This window comes from Tauraco erythrolophus, chromosome 9 (genome assembly GCF_009769465.1).
Source record: "Tauraco erythrolophus isolate bTauEry1 chromosome 9, bTauEry1.pri, whole genome shotgun sequence".
Taxonomy (NCBI): domain Eukaryota; kingdom Metazoa; phylum Chordata; class Aves; order Musophagiformes; family Musophagidae; genus Tauraco; species Tauraco erythrolophus.
Genome location: NC_141473.1, coordinates 22,745,037 through 22,769,141, shown reverse-complemented (window position 1 = coordinate 22,769,141; position 24,105 = coordinate 22,745,037). Strand labels below are relative to the sequence as shown.

The following is a 24,105-nucleotide window of genomic DNA, read 5'->3' as shown; positions in this document are numbered from 1 at the left end:
AGTAATTGAATAGTAGGAGTGTGACTGCCGTTTGCAGGGCAGCACGTTGCAGCAACACTCTGTGATTGAAAGTTATGATGGAACACAGCAGTGGGCTGAGTGCTACTCTGGGGATAGGTTTGACCGTAATGTCGTTCTGTCCTTCTAGCTGAGAAGAGTATCCCCAGGAAGCCTACTCGATTTTCTTGTATCCTTCCAAGCCCTCAGGAACTTATGCAGATTAAGAACAAAAAGAAGGTATGATTTTAAATATACTATAGATGGGTCTTTGAGTGTTCTCCTTGTTCTCCATTCCATGTGGGCTTTGCATGACTGGTCATATCTCAGAAATCTTGTGTTCTAGTCTCTGCTGATAAGAATTTAGTAGTCAGTCACTGAAAATCCTGCTACGCTACAGACAGCAGTGATTATTATCTGTTCTGGTTAGTTGTGCTAAAAGTTGCAAGAGGTGTTGGGGAAATTTTTGGCACAATTTGTAAGCTGATTTCTGTGTGGGAAAGTTGCTGGATCTAGTTTGCATTATATGGACGTAATCAGGTACTTTCACCAAAAAGGGCAGGTTCCGTACTTTTACCAAACTTGTAAATGGGGAGCATACTGAGAGGCCTGAAGTAGAAACTAACAATCTAGCCTGGTGTTCTGATTTGTTTGTTCCCATGTTTGCTTTATCATAAAGATGACTGAAAAGATTGTCTTGATTGTGGCAGAGCTATTCTTTGTCTAGATGTCTTGTTTCTTTGAACCTCATTAATCCAAATAATAGTCTAAACTTTGTACAGCTTTTCCATTTCCTGAGTGGTTCCAATCTAGGTCTAGTGTTGATGAAGGTTCTCCATGCTGATGGCTTTGCATTTATCTGCTGTCTTGTGTCAGACATCAAGTAGTGGCCTGCCTGTTCACCTCCAGAGACAGCAGATGAATAAGTCCTTATGGGTTACATGAGACTGATTTTTTGGGGTTGGTGGTTTGTTGTTTGGGTTTTTTTTCCATTCACAGATATTGTTTGTACAGATTTTGTTCTCTTTGCACAACATATACATGAGGTAGATAGTTTATTTAGGAAATGAGAGATTACTGAATTTCAATATGAAAATGACGCATACTCTGGGTGAAACATTAGTGGCGATAGTAGTTGTAGGGTAAGGAGCCAGATGATATAGTGGAAAAATAAATTAATATTTTTGAATGATTCATTGGCAGTAAAGAGAAAGGTGTTTGATTTGTACATGACTAAAAGGCTTCTGACTTCTCTGTCCAGTATAGGTGGTTTTATTTTACATTATTATAAGGGAGTGATGGTCGTATTTGTCTAAACTCGCTTAAACAAAAACACTGAAGAAATTACAACAGATCTCTTTCTACTGCCATACTAATCTGTGCTTGGTGATCCACTGTGGCAGTCTCTGGATCTGAATGTAATTTAAGGCATTATTTCTCTCTAGGAAGTCTGCTGCAGTACTTAGGAACTTGGTTCTTTACTTACAACACAGTGCAGTGATGTAATGCTAACTGGCTTCCCAAGCCACGACAGTGAAGAGAAGTGATTGCCAGCACGGTCTTCAAAGGAACCATTGAGTTTTGGCGTTAGCTAATTTCTGAGAAATTAATATTAATTCAGTTACTGTTTCATTTGTAACCCTTTGCTTTGCATTAAATCTAGCTTTCATGGCAGCTCTGCTGATGGACTTTGTGTGAAAGTCCATTGTTGAGAAGGGAGCTTGCATAGTGCTTCCGTGGTTCTAACTGAAAAATTCTGATAATACTCCAGCTTTACTGTTCTGGGAAGACAAGGTTAGAAGAAATCAAGAGCATTGCCAGTGGCTAAGAGTTCCTTAAATAAAGTTCCAGGTGATCCTAGAAAAAGGGCAGTGTCTTACACTACAGCAGAGGGCAGAAAGATGTTAATGAATCTCTGTTGGTTTGACCAGGGAAAATCCTTTCCTGACCCTAAATCTGCTAATGGTTTCATCCTGAGTGTGTAAATAGGGCACACAAAACATTCAGCTTAAGTAATGTTGATGCTTACATGGCACCTGCATGTTCTGCTTCCTTTAACCTCTCAAGTACTAAACATTACCACAGCTGGAAGGAGGAAAAAAGCTAAGTAAAAGCAGAAAACAAATTATACATCAAATGGGAAGTTTTCTTTGTTTCCAAAAGCAATGATCAGAAGCTCAGAAGCATAGAACTGACATGGTTATAAATGCCGTGCTAACTGCTAGCAGTCTGGTCTCCTTTCAGGTGGTCTTAAGAAGTATAACCAGTCTACAGAATACCCTAGGGCTTGGGTTACAGTATTTACAGCTGAACAGAAAAGCTGCTACCATCATGCAGTCCCTTCAGGCCTGTTACACCGGGGCAGCACGTGGTTATTACATTGTTATGCCCTCACTGGCTCCTTGTGCCCTCCATGCTATTTCAGAGTCTATGTTTTGCTGCAATTTCAGGATGTTCACACAGGCAGAGGAAGCAGAGAACAGAGGGCTGGTGGCTTCTGAGGTACTGAGAAGCCCAGGGGAGCTAGTAGTCATGATGGTCACGAATTTAGTTCACTAGGTCATTGCTAGCAGTTTGATAGTGATAGGAGCTAACGGGGAACTGACATTTATTCTGGTGCCTTAGTAAAGTTCATATAGTTGTTTGTGCTTTTGGTTTTTCTGAACACCACCAAGAACGTTCAGTTAACCCTTTCTTAGTCAGGTGTTTTATAATGCTGTGGCTGGAGTAGAGTCCAGTTTCCTAAAATAAGAATCAATCAGGGCAGAGTAGTTGACTTCCCTCCAAAACCAAAAATACACCTGCTCTTCCAAGCCTTGGATAGCCTTGTCATGCTGGGAATACCAGATGTTCCTGTGACCATGTCGTACTAGCAGAAAGTTTTCTGGTTCTTTTTTGAAGCTTTTGCAGCATTTCTTCCTTGCACCTGCTGAATACATACTAAGGATTCTTGCTGCATGTCTCCTAGCAGTGAGGTAAGAGTATAAGAGCCTGAAGCCAAAGGGGACAGAAGAGGGCATGGAGCAGTGCTGCTGTCGTAAATGGGTAGAGTTGGTCTTGCCACATGTCTAGGGTTCATCAGAGACCTCCTTCTGTTCTGTTTACATACCAGAGCAGGCAAGACATTTAGGGTAGAGCTAATTGCTCAGTGAAATGTCAAAGCTTCTCAAAGATGGCAGCTTGTGCTTGCTCTGTCCGGTATTACTTGATAGTGAATCCTTGTGATGAATGCAGGTTTTCTGGCCTCGGTTAGCCTTCTTGCTGGATTACACAGTACAACAAACTTGATCATGCTGAGGTTGATCTATTTTCTGCTTTACTTTTGGTTCAAATGCCAAGAAGAATCTAAAGTAAGAAATGCACTTCAAGCTCGTAATTATCAGAATGTCTCTTTCAGCTTCTGATAACTGGTACAGAGCAGTTCAACCAAAAGCCAAAGAAAGGGATACAGTTTCTGCAGGAGAAGAACCTTCTTGCCACCCCCATCGACAACAATGAGGTGGCCAGGTGGCTACGGGAAAATCCTCGCCTGGACAAAAAGATGATTGGGGAATTTGTGAGTGACCGTAAGAACATAGATTTGCTGGAAAGCTTTGTCGGGTGAGTATCTTTCTGCATCTCTTTAATCGGGAATAGGTGAAAGTTAAGAATTCAGTGATTAAAAAAAGGAGTAGAACAGTAGTTCCTGGAGGCATTGGATTTGTATCTCTTGGTTTTCTGTGTACCACCATGTCTTAGTTCTATGCATCTCTTGCATATGATGCATATATATTGCCTTAGATACATATAGTATGATACTCAAGCTCCTTTCAGTAGAGCCAGTCTCTGTGAAGACTGGTGAGATGATTACATACTTAAGCACCTGTAAGATTGTGGACTCTCTTTTATTATTTTTTTGCCTGTTCATGGTATATTTCTTCTCTCCTAACCCTCCCCTCTTTCCTCTCTGTTCTCTATGAAATCTAGTATTCTGATGCTGAAACAAACAAGATTGTAGTCACTAAGTTTATCCTACCATTCCCATCCTGTTTCAGTTTCTCATTGCATTTCATTCTTCTTGCAGGACTTTCAGCTTCCAAGGTTTAAGGCTGGATGAAGCTTTACGACTTTATCTAGAGGCCTTCAGATTACCAGGAGAGGCACCCGTAATCCAGAGACTGTTAGAAGCCTTCACAGAACATTGGAGGGTGTGTACTTGGTGGGCTGAAAGCTCAAAACTGCAATTCTTTCCTGTGCATCTGCTTGCCATGGTGGACATGTCAGATCAAACTGCCTATGTAAGCTTACTGTGCCCTGCAGGCAGCAGCCTTTGTTTTGTAGGAGATGGCAGTGGCTCTTAGATTTCTGGGGTGCTTTTTGGAAGCTGGAGCCAGAGCCTGGAGTTTTTGTTTGTCTCAGAGGTGATTCAGTACCGTGGGTGGGAAAATAGCTGTCTTGGGTCACTAATATCACTGTTCCTGTAGGACTAATTTGTGCATATGTTTGCCTTTCAGAAATCAAATGGGTCCCCATTTGCTAACAGCGATGCCTGCTTTGCCCTGGCCTATGCAGTTATTATGTTGAACACGGACCAGCACAACCATAATGTCCGCAAGCAGAATGTCCCAATGACTCTGGAGGTTGGTGTTACCAGGCACCTGTTTTCTCTGGTTTTGACAGCAATGTAGTACCTGTTTTTATCTTAATGGCATTCTCTTTTTTCCCTGGAATTCATCATTCATGTACACAATAAGCTGGTGTGCAGCACTGAAGTTTTGAGTACGATTGGAAAGGGGAGCTGTGGGCAAGGGGCAGTCTGAAGAAATACAAGCTTAGCAGACAACTTGCCAAATTTGTAAACTTTTTTGTGTGTAAGCAAACTGTATCCTAAGACATAGTAAGAATGAGAAGATTGTTGAACTGGTGGAGGCTTCCAGAGAGGTCAAGTCCTGTGAGTGTCAATGCAGTAGTACACACCTGTCATTCTGATGTCCAGCCTCAGCTAAGCATGTGTTACGTTGTGTCTCTGTTCTTTCGTTGTGAGCAGAGACAGGGATTGCTGCACACTACTGCCACGAACAATGGTATTTAGTGTTTGAACTTTGAGGCTGCACGTTGAAGAATGCAGAAAAACCTCCTTCTGGTCCCATGAAAAACACGTGGAGTACTGATCCTAGCCGCGCGGGTAAAGCTGGAGATATTAGGAATTAATGTCGGTGTAACTTTTTCCAGGAGTTTCGAAAGAACCTGAAAGGTGTGAATGGAGGCAAAGACTTTGAACAGGACATATTGGAAGACATGTACCATGCCATCAAGTAAGAATCAACCTGTCATCTCCTTATATGCAGAGAGCAAACTAGAGTTGTTCGGTCTGTGAGACCTCTGGAGAGTGTGGAGAGAGACTCACCGATCATGTGCCTCTCTGCCTCAGACCTTGGAAGCTGTGGTAACAAGCCTGTCACAGTGATTGCGCTGGATTTGTATCTTTGGGTTCTTGCCATGGTATTTTAATCCACAGAGTTTAAGCTAAAGTTAAAAATACATTAGTTCATGCAGAAGAATGGCTGAGCAAGACCAACACATGTGAAGTGCTGTATCTAAGAAGGCTCTGTTCTCCCGACCAGGCCTTTTTTTATCTTTAGAACTTGTTATGTAGTGCTAGAGGTAGTATCTCATCCCCAGGACAGCACTGGTGCCCTGACATAACATGTCCAGGTCTCAGTTTCATGTATTCTGCTTTTGAGCTTTTCATATGAGGCTGCTGTCTGCACCAATCTCTTCTGCCACCCCTGGAGCTCTTGGCACACTGACTAGTATTTGAGGAGAATTCCTAGTGCCTGAGGCCCTTTTGTGCACAAACTAGCTCAGAGTGGGGAGCTCTAATAATTGCTCAGAAATCTAGTCTATCAGTAAATCCAGGCCCAGCCAATTTGAAGCTGAGAGGATTACATCTCTGAGGAGACAGGATGCGACTTTGACTCTCAGCTGGTTTCAGTCTACAGTGGCAGGCAGTGGCTCGGGCTGGAAGCAAGGCAGTGTGATTAGGCTGACCCTCTCCTTTGAGCCTTCTCCAGGAATGTGGCCATGCTGCCTGTACGAATATCTAGAAATTATTCAAGAGGTAGCTCGAGCTTTCAAATAGAGCTCTAGTTTTGATTGGCCTGTCTCTCCTGAGGGTGTTCTTAGTGTTTTGAGTCTTACCCTGAGAATATCCTTCTGTTTTTCGATTATCTAGTACCTCTGTCCCATTCTATTCCCCTTTTATCCTTCCTTCACCAGATACTTGATCTTTTTCAGTATATTCTATGGCTAAAGCAATTGGTGTATCATTTCAGTATTGCTCCATCTCAGATAGATTGCCCCATTGTCATAACTGAGATTGAGGAACTGTTTTTTTTTCTATGTATTATTGGGGAAGGGGAACCAACAGACTGCATTCTGTGTAGAGTAGTGCATGATCTCTTCAGGATCTCAGCATTTCACTTTTGAGCACAATTTCATTTCCTGAGACTTTCCAAGTAAACCCATTAACTTGCTTCTGTTAATGGGTTCGTAGAAAAAATACACTGTTGACTGCAAACATAGTTTCCTATATAATCGCAGTAATGATTGCTCTTGTCAAAATATGCAGGCTCCTGAAACTGAGAAGAGCTTTTTTCTTATGCGTGAATCAAGAGGGGTTTTTTATAGTTGTTGTTCGCACATGGAAATTGCTTCTTTGGCAGCTGAAGCACATTATTTTTTTATTGTTGCAGAAAGATTTCTACTTTTCAGATTGGCTGTGATCTACTATTCTTAGTAGATTTGAGTCTCTTGTTCAATTAGTTGGCCATTTGCACAGGGTTATCTCTTGTGCAATGTTACCCAAGTCTAGGGAGTATGTATTTAGGCTTGGTGTATTTTAAGCTGAGATTGCAAGTACTACTTGGCATTAATCGTGATTGTTTTATTGTATAGCTTTAATGCAGTTAGAGTAAGGAGCTGTGGTACCCTGATTATGAATCACCCATCATATATTTGGTTTCTTGTTTTATCTTTAATTTTGTACACCTGGCTTTTTGATACTTGATTTTAGCATAATATGAATATTTGCATTATTCTTATACAACGGCGCTTATGCCTACTGTTGACTGTAGTGATATAACAATTTAATTTTTTTTATCTAGAAGGAATGAGGTATGCGGAGCACTCTAGTGAGGTTTGAGTAGGGGTGGCATGGTGAAGCTAAGCCAGTGTGCTGTCCAAGATTTCCCATCGTTTAACTGCAGTATGTGTTGCATTTTGTACTTGTTGTGTTAGGTAGCTGCTTCTTCAATACTGTCCTTACACAGTTGCTGCTGGGGGTTGCTGAGAGCCACTAGACTTTATATCCAGGATATCAAAGAGGGGCAGGGGAAGCAGGCAGGGCTAGGAAAATAGAATGTTTCAGGAGCTGGCAAAATCACTCCAGTGTAGGTATCACTTAGCTTTGGGACCATGTAATGAAAGGCTCTGTGTAAATGTTAGGTTTGGCTCAGAATGAAAAATTCAACCTTTCTGCCTTCCTCCCTTGTAGAAATGATGAGATAGTGATGCCAGAAGAACAGACGGGCCTGGTGAAGGAAAACTATATCTGGAATGTCCTGCTACATCGTGGTGCCACTGATGAGGGAATATTTCTCCATGTGCCTCCTGGAAGCTATGACCATGATCTCTTCACTATGACGTGGGGGCCAACCATTGCAGCGCTTTCTTATGTTTTTGACAAGAGCTTAGAAGAAACAATCATCCAGAAGGCTATCTCTGGTTTCAGGTAACTCTTGCATTTGTGAAGACCTAGAAGAGTTAAAGTGTGGCTGTTGTCTCCTGTCTACCTGCTAGAGGCATCACAGTGAATATCAACTGTTACTTTTCCTAGCAATTGAAGAGCATTTTGTTGTGACCTACGATCCTCTAGTTTTGCTCTGTTGTTTGTATTGATTCATTCCATCTTGGGCTCTCTTGGTTGTCACTCACTGTTTGGCTTGACTGCTGTGTTGTAATAAATCAAAGTGCCTGGGGTATGTATTTTAAACTCCAACCCAGTTACATTTAAAAGACCTGCTGACACAGCTGTGCTCCTTAGAAGTGAGGGGATAAAGTCACTCTTAACTTGCACAGTGATGCTGACAAAATCCTTGTATATGAACAAAACCTCTCACATGTGTGAGGCCATAGCTGTGGCTGAATGGGATGGAGGTTTTTTTGTTTCTTTTTTCTTTCCCAGATGACCGGTATTCAACAAATTTGCTATCTGTGAGAAACAGTATTAAGTCGATCTCTGGTCATGCTTGGATCCAGACTAAACGATGCCTTAAGCATAGTTTTAAAGCTCTGTTAATATACTGCTTAGTCTCTTGGAAACTAGACCTTCAACACTACTGCCAGTCTCAGCAACTCTCTTTTATGTCTACAGGAGATTTAGGTGTATTGGCTCAGGTGCAAATGGTCTGTCTGTTTAGACTCACTTCTTGAAAGTGATCCTTGCATCAGCACAGATAAATATGAGGATCCATGGATGAGGATTGAGATTATATGAGGGATAATAGTAGACTTCTATACATCAGCATTCATTATGAGTGGGTGGAGAGGAATGTCTAAAATGTCAACAGAGAGGCTCTCCGATTTGCTATCCTGTAGACGGACTTGTCTGTGCTGACTTACTACATTATTTTCTGGTTTTGTCTTTCCTCAGGAAATGTGCAATGATTTCTGCTCACTATGGCCTTAGTGATGTGTTTGACAATCTCATAATTTCTCTCTGTAAGTTTACAGCCCTCAGCAGCGAGGTAAGTTTGCAAGGAGGGGAGGGAAGCATGACTTTTAGTGTATTGGAGCTCTCTTTCTCTGTTAAGCAGTAATATTTGCTTATTTTGGTTATCACAGTATCTGTAGATATCTGTCAGCCCCTGCTCAGAGTTTTCTGGAGGAGGCAACAAAAAGTGTGTAGTGAAGTAGGACTTCCATAGGTTCAAATGTGCAAATTTCCTTCTACTCGCTCACAATGACAGTTTGTGCAGAGCAGAATGCCATGATGTAGAAGTGTTTATTCCACCTGCTTGATCTGAGGAGACTTAAATCTCTCTGTGATCAAGGCAGGGATCATCCATGATGCCAAGCAAGCTTATGCATTTCAGCTGATGAATATTTAGTTATTGGGCTTATGTGGTGCCAAGAAGGACTGTTTTGTGAGCTGTTCTTCCAAAGTGTAGGAGCTGTGCATCCACACAGCATAAAAGGGTCAGAAAAACAAATGTTTTGAATTATCCCTTGGTGTGTCAAGTCTGGTAATAAGATCGGCTGTTAGCCCTGCTTTTGGCAAGCCCTAAAGACCGTTTCTGTGGATTGGACTGTGATCGACAGTGTGGCAGACCATGCTTTGTGCTGAGGAGAACATGACAGCAACTCCTTTAAAGGATCAGAACTTGCAAAGAATCTCACAGCACTGCTCTGAGAACGAGTGCAAGGCCCACAATGAGCAGAATAGAATTGCCACACATACAAAAAAGGGAACAAGATCATTGAAGACTGAAACCATGGGAGTAAAAAGGCCAAGACAGGTGATTTTTTTTTTTTTTTTTAAAATCCCTTGAAGGGATAGCAGAAAGGGACCAGTCCTGCAAATTAATCCAGTTAGTAGAATTAGGTTGCAGGAAAATGGAATTGTTTGGACTGGGTGTTTTGTATCACTTGCATTCTGGCATTGGTAGCAGTGAAAAAGTACCAGGTTGACTACTGAAAGACAAAGAAATCCCAAGCGGTGAGATTGCTTTAGATTTCCTCTTCCTACACAGCTCACAACAGCAAAGATGAAATACTTGATCCTCTCCAGGCATACCAGACCTCAAGACTACCAATAGATAACACAAACAGAGGAATGTCTGCCGTGGAACAACTGTTTGACACAGATTTACACAGTAGAAGCAACTAGACTAAGCCCTCAGAGGCACCAGCTATTGCCAGCTGCATCCCATCTAGTTGTGAGACTGGAATCTGGAGCAGTCTGAGGTCTGTGTAAATTAAGCAAGCATGTGTTTTGGTGGTGTAGAATCAGGGACTTCTGGATTTGAGGAAGGCTATGAGTTCTTATCTTTGGCCAGATTCCAAATACACCAATTACTTTGTGCTGTCCTAAATTCCTATAAGGCCTGAAGGCAGTAGTGGAATATGACAACTGAAAAAATATTTGAGACAATCTGGTGGAAGGGGAGAAGGAGGCACTGTCTTCAGGAGCTGAGGGGACAAAACAAAAAGCAACTGTTAGAAAGCAAGCGAAGAGTGTCAAAGTGTCACTTAGCTGCTAGTGACTTGCCAGGTCAGATCATCCTGGTGATCAGGCATCCTCTCCAAACGCTGCAATTGCTGTGCATGGCCACTTGCATTGAAAGAAGAGGAATGGAAAGGAACATGGAGAGAGATTAAGTGATTTAAGAAGAGCGAGTGCCCCACTTCTTGATCCACAGTTAAGACTCATACTGACTCAGTGTATAAGTAGCAGCAAAACCTCTGTGTTTTAGTTTGGTGGTTGTGGCTTGTTGCCACAGTGCAAAACAAGGCATATTGCTGTTTGCACTCTGAGACTTCAGTGATTTATGTATTCATGTGGTTTCCCCGTAGCAACAATGGAAAAAACAAATTGGTTGTCAGATTTCCAGATTGACACTTCTAATGGAGTTCACTTCTCGATCAAAGACCCATTTTGGTGACAGATTTGCCAGCAATCTAGCTGAAGAAAGAGCTAGCTTTTCTGAACTTCAGGTTTGAGATTGGAAGAGCCACATTTTCAATCCATCCTACCTCCTGTCTTCTCTCTCCTTTCTTGATGAAGAAATAAGTATGGGTTTTGTACACATAAGCAAGAGAACGGCAAAGCCCATCTCTTGTCAAAAGGAACATTGCAATAAGCTTAACCACTACAGAAACATGGAGCATCTTACAGTGTCTGATGCTAGCTCACATGGTTGCTGGGTTTTTTCTTGTTTTGGCAGTATATGTTTGGTTGGTTTAAATGACTTAGCACACTTTCTGTATTTTGAAAAGCTGTAAGTGTGTTGAACAGATTATGAGGAATTGTGGTCCAGCGATTATTGGCGGAGGCTGTGTGTCAGGGTTCATCACTCTTACGTGGAGTCTTGCTGTTAAGTAGTGGTAGGAGGAGTTTTGCAAGTCAGTAATGCTTTTGGACATAGTTTCCGTCTCTAACAGTAGAGCAGGGTAGTTGCTGCTTCCAGAGGAGACATGGTACTTTTTGTAGAAGGCTTTGATCCTGGAATGAGTTCCCATAGCAGAATAAATTAATGTTAGTGAGTTTTCAGCAAGCACTTTCAAAATGTTCTGTATTGTTGTCATTGTTGGAGAACTTAACGTCTAGGTGGTTCAGTGGGTCAGCTTGTCTCAGGTAAGCTGTCCTGTCTTCATTTTTGTGCAAAGTGAATATGAGCTGAGGAATTACCCAAGCATCGTACACAGAATTGTTGTCTTTCCCGTAACCAGTTCTGAACAGTCTGCCCTAATTTGTGTTGAAAACATCTCTTGCTGACTGATTGCCACCCCCTCATCTTTCCTACAGTCTATTGAGAACCTGCCCACTGTTTTTGGAAGTAATCCCAAGGCCCATATTGCAGCAAAGACTGTGTTTCACTTGGCCCATCGCCATGGTGACATTCTGCGGGAGGGCTGGAAAAACATCATGGAGGCCATGCTACAGCTTTTCCGAGCAGAGCTGCTGCCCAAGGCCATGGTGGAGGTAATAGTAGCCGGTCCGTGGGTAACTGAAGAGTAGGGGAGTGAGAAGCTGGCTTCTCATAGAACCAGTTCAAAGAGGAGAGCTCTCTTGCAAAGGCCTGGCTTTGGTAAAGTGTGCACAGAGCTAGAAAGCCCGCAAAGGGTGTAGTGTTCCAGTTACATGCAGGCTCCATCTTCTTTTGCAGAGTTTCTTTTTTTTTTTTTTTTCTCATTTTACTTTTTTTTGGATTTGAGAAATTCCAGCATTCATTTTACTTGAACGGATTTTGAATATAGTGCAGAAGAGGGGAAGGATTAGAGCACAACATTGGTATTGCCAGATGGGGGTGACACTTTACTGAAGGGGTGAGAGGGTGAAGAGCTGGGGTTGACTGTGTACACATGGGCGATTGGGTGTGCTGTTTCATGGGGTGTACTGTTGGGTGTGCTAAGTGAAACATTTTGAGGTTGGGGGGAAGGCTACAAAGAAGTAGGCAATTGATCATATACATGTTCTGGTCTGTCTTCCAGGTTGAAGATTTTGTGGATCCTAATGGCAAAATCTATCTGCAACGTGAGGAGACACCATCTAACCGGTCAGTGGTGCAGATGGCCCAGGCAGTCCTTTTTGTACCAAAGCTGGAGAATGGTATGATTTCTTGTTTTCTCACTGATGCTGGTGTCTTCTGATTTGCAGTGGTGAATCTACAGTGCTGAGTTTTGTTAGTTGGCTCACCCTCAGTGGGACAGAGCAATCTGGTATGAGGGGGCCATCTACAGAGACACAGGAGGCAAAGCGAATGGCGCTGGAATGCATAAAGGTAACAATATAGTCTGTTAAAGAACCTGCTTTTGTTTGTGGTGACGGTACTATGTGGATAACAGGCAACAGAAGGATAAATATGCATGCTTCTGTGCAGTATTGCAGGTTCCAGAGGACTTGGGAATTGTAAGAAACTACAGAGGGGTGTATCTGCATTGACAGCTCAAGGGTTTTATGCACTGTTACGCGCAAACGTAGTAACGCATGAAAACAGGAACGATTCCCCACAAGAGGCTGAGATCTGCTCTTGGCATCACAGTCCTATAATTATAGACAAATTAAGAAATTCTCCAATGACTGATCTTTTCCAAGACAGTGTTAAGGCATATAGTGCCAACAAAATACAAACCTGGGTTTTGAGCAGTGTGTGGACAGAGGAGTTATCTGTTAAAACCTGCCTAGCACAGATCAGGTCTTTTAAAGGTAATTGATGTTAAAGGAATGAACTAGCTGGCAGGAGTTTTCCTCCAGGTAATTGTGTTAAAGCCACTATCTGTGTCTTTGCTGGGAACAAGCTGTGTTTCTGGAGGGATCTGTTTGTATGCCTTCCCCATCCAGAGGCATGGTCCTCCTTTCTGTCTTTTGCAGCAATGTGATCCTGAGAAGTTGATCACAGAAAGCAAATTCCTCCAACTTGAATCCCTCCAGGAGCTCATGAAGGTGAGAGAGATATTGTCAAGGGATTGGACTGGTGATGGAACAAGTATGCTATGCATGATCATGGATATGTGCTGTGTACTCACCCAGCTCCTCCGTCCCCAAAGGAGGTCCTGGACCTATTTGGGATATGAAACCAGTCGTTAGTTCAGCTGTTACGTGTAACTCCTGGGCTGGCAGCTACAATTGCTTTAGTAGTATAGGAAGACATTAAATTGTGGAATGCATTCCAAAAGCCTTGAGGAGGTCATGGTAAGTGTTTGAAAATATGTGTAGCTCTGTGTGGGAGCTTAAGGTTATGCTTTTTCTTGTCTTTTCTGGTGTGCTGTGTGCCTAAGGCGAACATTCCAAAAGGCCACTTTAGAGGCAAGAGCTGTGCAGAAATTTGACTGTGTGCCCCTGGATAGTGTCATACCTGGCTGCTGTGGGAGACATAGCAAGGCTGGACTCAGTAGCTTTTGGTCTAGAGAAGCTCATCTCTCTGGGGTAGTTACTTACCTGGTTCTGGTAATGACTTCTCATGTTAGTGCAGAGTTTGAGACCACTCCAGGGTGCAGAATGAATCTGGATGCAGCTCACCATTTCCAATAGCAAATAGTGCAATACAACCCTGATAGAAATGCTGTGTGGGCCGACTGATTCCATGGCTCCTTAAGTGCAAATGCCATTCCCTTCAGGATGCTGTAATTGCAATTCACTGGCTTCATCAACAGGGTGCATGACGCTATTGAGACTTGTGCAAAAAAAAAAGGAAAGGTTTATTTATCAAGGCTTGCTGCAAAGGTTCAGAAGAATAGGTATTGAGTTTCAAAATAAAGATAAGTGAGTAAACCCCAAAGACAAATATTTAAAAAAGCTAAAGTAGAACTTGCTGTTTGGATCACACAAAGACCACTGTGTTGCTGGCCCACATGGAGAAGTGGTAACTTGGTTTGTGTGTGCCATCTCAGTTCTGGGGGGACATTTTGCTCTTACCCCTGTTATGTCAGGAATTCTCCCTTCATATGCAAGCTGATGGCTTGAGAGTAATAGCTCCAGTATTTTTAGTCATTCCTAGGTATGTCTGCCTCTTCTATGCTTCACATATTCTTAGCAAGAAGCTGCTGACTTTTCAGAATTCCTCTCCATCCGAGAGACTTTGAGTTTAACGTCTTTTAAGTTCATATTGTACCTTGCATAATAAAAATATATATATAATTTTCCATATACTTAGCTCAACCTCTGTCCAATGCATTTTTGATAGACTATGCATGGCCTCACCAGACAGCGGAGCGCATTTTTGCCTAGAGTCAAAGTATTCTGTTGGTCCCCCAGTTTTGAGGGCTTGTGATTCACAAACATGTCCTGACTTTTCTAGGCTCTAATTTCTGTGACTCCTGATGAGGAAACATATGATGAAGAGGATGCTGCCTTCTGCTTGGAGATGCTTCTGAGGATTGTGCTAGAGAATAGGTATGACTTTGAAATACGGGCAAATTCACTGTAAATGTCCCTGCTTTACTGCAGCTGCTGCCTGGGTCCAGGGAATGAGTTCCTTATGTGCTTGATTTGCCAGCTTAAGCAGCATGTGGCTGTCATTTTGGGGCTTAGCAATTCCAGTCTAACATGTGCAAACAGAGGGGCTGTTCACCCATGAGTTATTGCTTGATATGCTGAGATTTGGAGAACATAAACTAAACTCTGGAGGGAGAATCCTCCCACCTGATTGCTTTGCAAGTAATGAAGCAAATAAGAAACTTGATGGCTTTGTTGGCTATGTGTCTGTTCTTAGATCTCCTGACTGGAGTTTTTCATTGAAATGAAGAAATACTAAGTTGTCTGGAGTTGTGGGAGAGGTAGTTGGATCCCTCTTGTCTCATCTCCTTTCATCCTACCCTTTCCCTTCCCCTTGCTGTGGCTAGGGATCGTGTGACCTGTGTCTGGCAAACTGTCCGAGACCATCTCTATCATCTCTGTGTCCATGCGATGGAGTTCTGCTTCTTGGTGGAGAGGGCAGTGGTGGGGCTGCTGAGACTGGCGATTCGGCTCCTTCGTCGGGAAGAAATCAGCGCACAGGTAAGGGATTTTTGAAAGTCAAATTACTGGGGTTTTGTGGCTACACCTGGCAACACGCAAACCCAATTGCTGTTGGACCGAGCCATATTCAACCTGTCTGTGCTGCAGGTAGCAACAAAGAGCAGTTGTAAGTAGCTCTAAATAAATGAAAGGGGACTTTGCTGGAGAATAGAGTGTAGGTAATAGTCTGTTATTCTTGTCACTTTCTCTGGTCAGGTTCTCCTCTCGTTACGTATCTTGCTCATGATGAAGCCAAATGTGCTGTCCAGAGTTAGCCATGAGGTTGCCTACGGCCTCCATGAACTCCTGAAGACCAATGCTGCCAACATTCACTCTGGGGATGACTGGTACACACTCTTCACCCTCCTGGAGTGTATTGGGTCTGGGGTGAAGCCGCCTGCAGCCCTGCAGGTTACAGCAAGGGCAGATAACGACACAGGTAAGACAGGCCAGCTTTTCCTAGGAAATCTGATGCCTGCCTGCCAGATAAGCAGCTGCTTCCTCAAGCTTTTCAATTAGCAAAGGGGACTGCAAGAAAACAAAGCTGATATTAAACTACATTAGCAAGATTAAAGACCAGCACCTGCTGTTCCCTCCTACCCCATGGTCTGTCCCTGTCTCTGCCATCTCTTCGTACTCTGTGAGCAGCAGTCCAGGTGCTGGTCCCTGGGGGAGCAGTGGGAGGAAAACTGATATCAGTTGTAGCAGCTGTAGAAGGTCTTTGCTCTACCCAAGGAGCATTTTCTGCTGGTTGTGGTCTGGTGCCTTGGGTAATATAGCCTTAATCTCTCATTTGGGTGTGTAAAGTAAACTCAGCTGTTGTTCCTGTCATACTTGCTGCTTTGGTGGGACTGACTCCTTTCTGTCCCCATTTTAAGGATCTCATAAAGGGAGTTGTTCTTTAAAATCCTATTTCCAAATCCATTTGTGATCAGAGTGCCTGAACCATTCCCACAAGACCAACCCACTATTTCCCACTTCACTTGACTGTGTTAGAAAGACTGTCTTTTCAGCAAACTTCCTGTTTCACTTTAGCCAGCTGGCAATGTATTTGAGGCTAACAGCTTCAGACTTTTAAAGCAAACAGCAAGAAAAGTCTTTTCCAGAAGACTTCATTTTCCTCTTTGCTTTTCTAGAACTTCCTTGCTAGGTCCTGATGCTTCATGCTAGACAGATGGGAGAAATCTGATTTTGCCCCTACGGCCTTTGCTTTCTGGGCTAATGCTGGACTGTCTTCTCCCATCTTTTTTTTTTTTTAATGCTTCTTTGCTGATTGAGCAAACTACTTGACTGTGGCATAACATTAGTTTTCTTTACCTCCTTCTGAAAACATTTGGTGCACTGTGTTCACAGCAAGTCTCTCTGTCTTATCTCTCTCTCTAGATAACACTGAATGATGGAGAGAATAAATTTTTGCTTCTAAATAACATTATATCAGTAGGTTAAATGTTGGCCCTTGCAAAGATTTCTGTGCTTGGAACATGTGAAATTTAAGGTTGTCCTAAGGGTCGGGGAAGATCTGACAGGTGTGGAACATGCTAATGTAGATTGCTGTTCATGAGAAAGACTTTATTGGTACTAGTGTGGAGCTGAGTGACCTGAAGCCCTGCGTGTGTTATGTCATTCTGTGTTGTGCTTTTGGAGTTGTCTTGGCTGAACATAGCACCTCCAGTACTTCTTAAAGTGTGTGGTACATCTGATTCTTGCCCCCGGGTCAAAGCATTGAACTTTCTGCCCTTTTTAAATCCATGATCAGGCTGACAAGTGATATAGCAGAGGATGGAAAGCCCCTTCCCTCTGAAGGGGAAAGCCAAACATATCTGCAGTGGAGAAACAGTATCAAAGATATGTGTTTCCTGCTGTCTTCTGTTCATGCTCCTGTCATAGTTGTTGTTCTTCTCACAGGAGGGGAGGCCTGGCCCAGTTTCTTCCAGGGCCCACTGGTGGTTTCTAGCTGGTGCTGATCTGATTAATCTGGATTGCTTCTCCCTTATCCACAGCTACTCTTCCAAGTTCTTGATTTGGCTTTGATCTAAAACCCATGCCTTTTGTCTTGAAGGTGCTCAGTCAGACAGTGAGGTCTCCTCCTCCTATCACCCAAGTGACATGAACCTGGACCGTGGCTACACCTCTGATTCGGAGGTGTACACAGACCATGGGAAGCCAGGCAAGATGCATCGCTCAGTGACAGATGTGGATGTCATGAACAGTGGCTGGCTAGTGGTAAGTAGCCAATGGGCTTCTGGTGCCTGAAGAAGACTGCTCCTAGCATGGTTGTGGGCAGAGAGTGTGGTAGGGAGAGAAAGAATAAGACAGTAGAAAAGAGAGCTAAGATAAGCTAACAGTGTAAAGGGAGCATGGGGAGGAGATGCAGATGGACAGGAGAAAGCTCGGAGGCAAATGAGGAAGAAGAGAAGTGCATCCTACAGAAGTTACCTGTTGGCTTCAGAAGAAAGGCCCTTGCAGCATGTGCCTGAGATGCTGCTTGTTATGCTACCATCTCCTACTACTCTCTTCCTGTGCCCTGCAGGTGGGGAAAGATGACATCGACACTTCCAGATCCACTGCTGGGCTCAGCAGGCTGGGGCCATCTCCTCTTGTCAACCAGTACAGCCTGACTGTGGGGCTGGATTTGGGCCCACATGACACAAAATCTCTCATGAAGTGCGTAGAGTCCCTGTCCTTCATTGTGCGAGATGCTGCCCACGTTACACCAGAGAACTTCGAGCTCTGTGTCAAAACCATCCGCATCTTTGTGGAGGCGAGCTTGAATGGGGGTAAGATGGCCGTTGGTTTGACAATTAGGATTGGGCTTGGGGTAGCCAGTCAGCAAGAAGGGAATGAGTTCCCAACTCTCAGAAAATAGTACTGTCAGGGAATGAGTTCCCAACTCTCAGAAAATAGTCTGCTGTGAGAAAAGTGTTCTGGGTCCTGCTGGCAGCAGGGACCTTACCTTATCCTTCTCTCTGGGATGGAGGGAAGGTCTGGAGCTGATGTGGAAGTAGCAGTATCGGCTGTTGCTGAAGGCTGTTCCTGAGGGTTGCTTGTTACCTCTTCAAGCAGATAGTTCATTTCATGGGACAGTGCTCTCCGCTGGGGTTAAAGATTGCTTCTTTGTGTGTTGAAAGGCAGAAAATTTTGTGATGAAATGTGTATGTGGTATATTGCTGCCTTTCACCCTAGGCTACAAGTCCCAGGAGAAGAGGGGGAAGAGCCACAGGTATGACAGTAAATCCAGTCGGCAAAAAAAAAAGCCAAAGGAGAGCTCAACACGGCGATCACGGGTCTTGAGCCAGCACCAGGCACACACACACAGTGATGAAGACGAGGATGACAGCATCCCTGCCAGCTACCACACTTTGTCTTTACAGGTTAGTCAGGACGTAAGTATAGCAAGGATTTCCTCCTCTCCTTTCCCATACTCAGGGCCTTGCTAGGAAGTCACTGGTGTTCTTCCTGGGGCAAGGTGGGCCTGCATCCTGGGTTAGTGAGCACTGAATGGCAGAGGGTGGCTCTGGTGGCAATGTGTGGTTCTGCAGTGAAAGAGGAAGACTGCAATTTGGACAGGCAAAAGCAGAATAGCAGTGGAGACAGAAGTCCTCTGAAAAGCAAGGAGAGTGGGGTCTGGAGCTGTGGGTCACTATAGTAGGTAAGATGGATGTGGATCAAGGGCATTTGGTGGAGGTGTGAGATTCGTGTAGGATTAGTGGGGGGTCTGACAGGGCATCTGAACTTGTGGAGTGGGGAAAGCCTTGTGGGCTGAGGCACTGGGGTTTCAAGTACAGAGGACTGGGATGAGGGAGACGTTTCTCTCTCCAGGTGGTACTCTAAAGGTGTGAAGGCACAAGCCTTCTGACTGCCAGGCTGTTGGGCCTCAGTTCAGTAGTAAAGTGACTAGAGTGCTGTTGTTTGCCCATACAGAGCTGTTCTGAGGGAGCTTTGCATGTGCTTCATGCTTGGTTTGGTTTTTTAAAATAAAAAGTTGCAGAGAGTGTTCCCTGAACAGCATAGCTGAATCACTGGATTTCTCCCTCTGCCTGGGAGAATCAATGCTGTGTGCCAGGGGAGGCTCTATTCTTTCTCCTGGCAGGATTGGGATGCTGTTCCTCGAAGATGGGATTGACCTGGCTATGAACTGACACAAATCTTGCTAAAGATGCCTGGCACTGGCCCACTTAGGGAGGGCACAGACAGTAGGGCCTGACACCATCTCCATAGCTGTATGTGGTTAGGTACACACAGGAAACAGGCTTGAGTAGCTGTGAGCCTTTTAGCATTGGTTTGGGCAAGAGCAGAGACCTGAGTTGCTTCAAAAATTTATATCCGGTGTGTTGCTTACCATGATGCTTGACTTGCAGCTCCTGGACCTCATGCACACCTTGCACACGCGAGCGGCCACCATCTACAGCTCCTGGGCGGAGGAGCACCGCCATCTAGAGACAGCAGGGAGGAGAATTGAAGCAGACTCCCGAACGCTCTGGTCCAACTGCTGGTGTCCTTTGCTACAGGGTAAAGCCATCCCCTTGTGATGAGAGTGAGCAGAGACACTTGTAAAATAATGGCAGCACTCAGGAAAGTTGAGGAGCCAAGAACTAACTGCAGAAAGCAAGCAGAGTTTTTTTAGGGTCTGCTGTAATTGAAAAAGAACTTGGATCAGACCCGGAAAGGTATCTTTAGCATGAGTTAGCTGCCAGCGTGCTTCTGGACCTGACAGTAGATTCCCAGTCTGTGGCCTGGAACAAGCATAATCCTTTTTCTTTCTTTTTCCCCAGAGAGTGTTTGATATTCATTAAACTTTTCATCCTAGACTGGGGGAATAGGGATGTGACACCTTCCCTGTGGGCTTTGCTCTGAATCCCTCTCTTGCAGGTATTGCCTGGCTGTGCTGTGATGCCCGGCGCCAGGTACGGATGCAGGCACTCACTTACTTGCAGCGGGCCCTCCTGGTACATGACCTGCAGGCCCTGGATGCCCTGGAATGGGAGTCCTGCTTCAACAAGGTAACCTCCTGGTTGGGCTGGGCATGTAGACAGGACAGCATGGTCATGAAGAAAAAAGCTGTGTGCAGGTGTGTCAGAATGGTGTCCTACTTCAGCACCATCTTCTTTAGCAGCTTGTTCAGTACAACAGACAAGGTATTCACTACTCTGATCCTGTGAAAAGTTCCTCTCTGCTTAGGCTTCTGACAGAACCTTTTGGAGTATTGAAATGAATTCACTCATTTCCACTTCCCATTGCTTCTCCCATGCTCTCTGCCTAGAAGCCACCAGTCCCAAAAGCCAGCTCTTTCCTGTAAGGCTGTCTGTGCAAATCTCATCAGTCATTTTTCAGTTCTGAAATACCAGTGTGTCTGATCCAACAGGTGCTGTTCCCTCTGCTAACCAAGCTACTCGAGAACATCAGCCCAGCTGACATTGGTGGGATGGAAGAAACTAGGATGAGAGCCTCAACACTGCTCTCCAAGGTGAGCATGCTTCTACTGCCTGAAAGCTCAGGGGAGACTGTCTGCCCCAAGAAGACCAAACTGTTTGCTGTATTAGCTTCTCAGCATCTCTGATCTGGGTAGGTGTCAGTTTGCTAATTTGACTGTCTTCAGTGCTGGACTTCATGACCTTCTGCTGTTGGGACATACCTTCTTTCCAGCACTGTGTCCATGATCCTGGCCTTCAGAAAAGTTATCAGAAAGGAGTCTGTGACTTTATGAAGGATGGAGAGAAGTATTTCACCCAACATTGCTTGAAGACAGTCTATTCTAGTGGTGAAATGATGCATGTCACAGGCTGATAGCACTGACATAAGGCAGACAGTCTGTGAAGGGCCAGAAGACATGGTGATGCAGACTGCAGTGGCCTTGTGCAAAGGAGACAAGATCCACTCCTCTACATATGCAGCTCAGAAGAGTGGAGGCTTCTGGTGTCCTCAGGCTGGGCCTGTGCATGCCACAAGGAGGAGGAATTACGGATTTGCAAGAGTGGCTTGTCAAGTTATGAGCAGCAGCCCTGATACTACTTGTTGAAAGTAGTTGTGTTTTTTTCTAGGTGTTCCTACAGCATCTCTCCCCACTGCTCTCACTGTCTACCTTTGCTGCCCTGTGGCTGACAATCCTGGACTTCATGGACAAATACATGTATGCTGGCTCCAGTGACTTATTGGTAAGGTGCTGAAAGTGATGCTGCAGTGCTTTGAACAACTGTTCATTGGTTTAACCTTGAAAGGTGATTTGGTTTTGATTTTTTTTTTTTTAACCTTTTAATCCTTCCAAACCCATTTTGTTCCATGGTCTCTCCCCTTGGTCTGTGTTTCCAAGGCAGCTCATGAGCCGTTTTGAGCTTTTGTTCATTGCTATATGTCCGTTCTCTGTGTCCTGAGGAGTGTTTCTGATTACAGCTGGAGGCCATCCCAGAGTCTCTGAAGAATATGCTGCTTGTAATGGATACAGCTGGGATATTCCACAGTGCTGACTCACGAACGGGATACTCAGATCTCTGGGAAATCACCTGGGAGCGGATTGACTGTTTCTTACCTAGGCTGCGGGATGAGCTCTTCAAACAGACAGTCATCCAAGGTACTAGGGGCTGAGAAACCTTAAGAAAACAGGTCTTGGACCCAGTGCTTGCACCTTGTCTAGTACGCAGCTGCCATAGCACCTGGATGCTGATGAAGTGATAGTTGCAGGAGGCTGTGGAGCTTGGCACAAGGAGAGGAAACCGAGGGTGGGCAAAAGGAGTGACAAACTGGTGTGTAGGCTCACTGCTTGTTTTGTTTTTCCTAGATCCTGTCCCCAGCATACCAATGGAGCAGCAGCATCAGAAATCAATAGTGTCTGCCCTGCCCCCTTCTACTGTGGGGGATGTGAGACCAGCCACCCACCTGGCTCCTTTGGAGAAGCCCTGTGAAGTGGGTGTCAGTGGTGAGTCCCGTTTTCTTCTTTCTGGAATCATCTTCCCAGCACAGTGGCATGGATCTGCTTTTTCTTAGTTTAGTGTGATCTACAGTGACCAAGCCTCTGGTGTTGTGGAACTGTTGTGCTTCCAAATAGATAGGTTGTGGCCTTCTTGCTGAGGTTACTGGGGTGAGCAGAGGCTGAGGCAGAACGCCTGTGATCAGCACCTGCTCCTCAGGGCCTTGTATGAAGGTGTGTGGAAGGGGCAAGTCTGAAAAGGCCTCTGAGTTGATCTTCAGCCCTGCTTAGCTTTGAGCTGAAAGGTGACTTTGTCAGGGCCTGTGTAAGGATGTATTTTGTCTCTTTTTCCAGAGTCTGAGAGCGCCACTGCACCTGTCTCACCCACCGTCAGCAGCTCTGCCTCTCCTTTCCCAGCATCAGCTCCAACAAAGACAAGCCCCGTTACAGACATACCTCCTACGACAGCACAGCCGCCGCTCATCCTGCAGCCTCTTGCCTCTCCCCTGCAGGTTGGGGTGCCACCGATGACTCTGCCAATCATTCTAAACCCAGCCCTAATTGAAGCCACCTCTCCTGTTCCCCTCTTAGCTACTCCACGGCCCACTGACCCCATGACAACCTCTGAAGTCAATTAGTTTGAGGGTGTCTGAGAACTGTCTGCTGAGGAAGCTCTGTGGGTGGAGGATGCTGGCCAAATGTTCTCTGGTAGCAGGCATGTTTTTTTTAGAAGATGATGCTAACCTGAGCAGAAGGGCTGCTGCCACATTGTCCTTGGAGCACATCACATTCTGCTCCCTTCTTGGGGCAACCACCTAGAAATCCCTGTCTTCTTGGAGGGCTGCCTGGTTCCACTGACCAGTCTCCTTCCTGCCTTCACGATCTCAGGGACCAGGCAACACCCGCACCCAGCAGCCTGGGACCAAGCTTCCACCAGTTCAATTGGTGAAGAGGGAAAACTCTGATGTCATGCTAGAGAGAGGCTGCTTCTCAGATTATTCAGTCCAGTCCATGGACAATTCCCCAGCCATTCCCTAGCTTTCCTGCCCATGCTTCTGGTTGCACTGCTTTGTTTGGGCTCTGGGCATGCCTGGGTTCAGCAGGTTGAGAATTTTGTGCAGAAACATGGATTCCTTACACTGCGACTCCCAGCTTGCTATGTAGGGCTTCTTGTCTGCTGTAGCCACATGCTTTCCTTCTGCAACATGGATCCCAGCAATCCCCATGCCAGACAGGGAGTGGGGGAGCCTGGTAGGGACAGCACTGTTTTCTTCCCTCCTCCTGTAAATGTAATCAGGCTTTCTGGTGGAGGGAGCATATTCAGAAGGCTCTGCCTAGTTGAGCAGATGAGAAAGAAGTGCAGAGTCCTGTGAGCTGAGAGCAGAGCACCACGGCCATGTGGCAAACAGCACTTACGGAGCCAATCCCCCGGAGTGCACAGCTGGGCTGTGTTGTCCACCACTCACTACATTGGCCTCTTACTATCCAGGCCCATTCCTTATGAGAGCATCCTCTTCAGCTAGAGATGTGGGGATCTGTGGCACCTGCTGACAGATGCCCAGCCAGTCTGCTGTGCTTTCTCTTGGAAGCTGTGCAGAGATTGCACTCTTCTGCGTCTTCTAGTTGTTGGGATCCCACCTCCTTCTCCACCTAGAACACCCCTGCAGCTGAAGCCCTGGTAGTCATTCTTGTGCTCCCACCTTGCAGCAAGGATGTCCTGCTCTTCCACCCTCTCATGCCCAGAGCAGAGCTGGCTGCCTGTCAAGCGCTGCATCTCCATTCTTCCTCCTCTCTCAATTAGTTGGATAAATTCTCAATAATATCAATCTTGGAAATCCCACTGGTGACTGGGAGGGGCATGGGTGGGACTCCAACCCAGTGTATACAGTACTGAGAGGAACCTGTGGTTGGAGTTGGGAGTACAACCAGTGTACATACAGAGTAAATGACT

General features: G+C 45.0%; 1 protein-coding gene across 1 annotated transcript in view; it reads left to right on the top strand.

Moving 5' to 3' along the window:
• GBF1 (golgi brefeldin A resistant guanine nucleotide exchange factor 1) overlaps positions 1-24,105 on the top strand; it is a 110,055-nt gene extending 85,950 nt beyond the window's left edge. The window contains 24 exon segments of the mRNA XM_086616674.1: positions 149-237; positions 3,395-3,597; positions 4,061-4,184; positions 4,491-4,616; positions 5,209-5,291; positions 7,532-7,768; positions 8,690-8,783; positions 11,564-11,740; positions 12,250-12,314; positions 12,416-12,539; positions 13,130-13,201; positions 14,556-14,650; positions 15,100-15,253; positions 15,470-15,692; positions 17,313-17,476; positions 17,784-18,030; positions 18,437-18,624; positions 19,612-19,762; positions 20,123-20,253; positions 20,616-20,717; positions 21,292-21,405; positions 21,641-21,818; positions 22,026-22,163; positions 22,509-24,105. Of these exon segments, the coding sequence (XP_086472800.1) occupies positions 149-237; positions 3,395-3,597; positions 4,061-4,184; positions 4,491-4,616; positions 5,209-5,291; positions 7,532-7,768; positions 8,690-8,783; positions 11,564-11,740; positions 12,250-12,314; positions 12,416-12,539; positions 13,130-13,201; positions 14,556-14,650; positions 15,100-15,253; positions 15,470-15,692; positions 17,313-17,476; positions 17,784-18,030; positions 18,437-18,624; positions 19,612-19,762; positions 20,123-20,253; positions 20,616-20,717; positions 21,292-21,405; positions 21,641-21,818; positions 22,026-22,163; positions 22,509-22,792 (3,563 nt within the window). The 3' untranslated portion in view covers positions 22,793-24,105.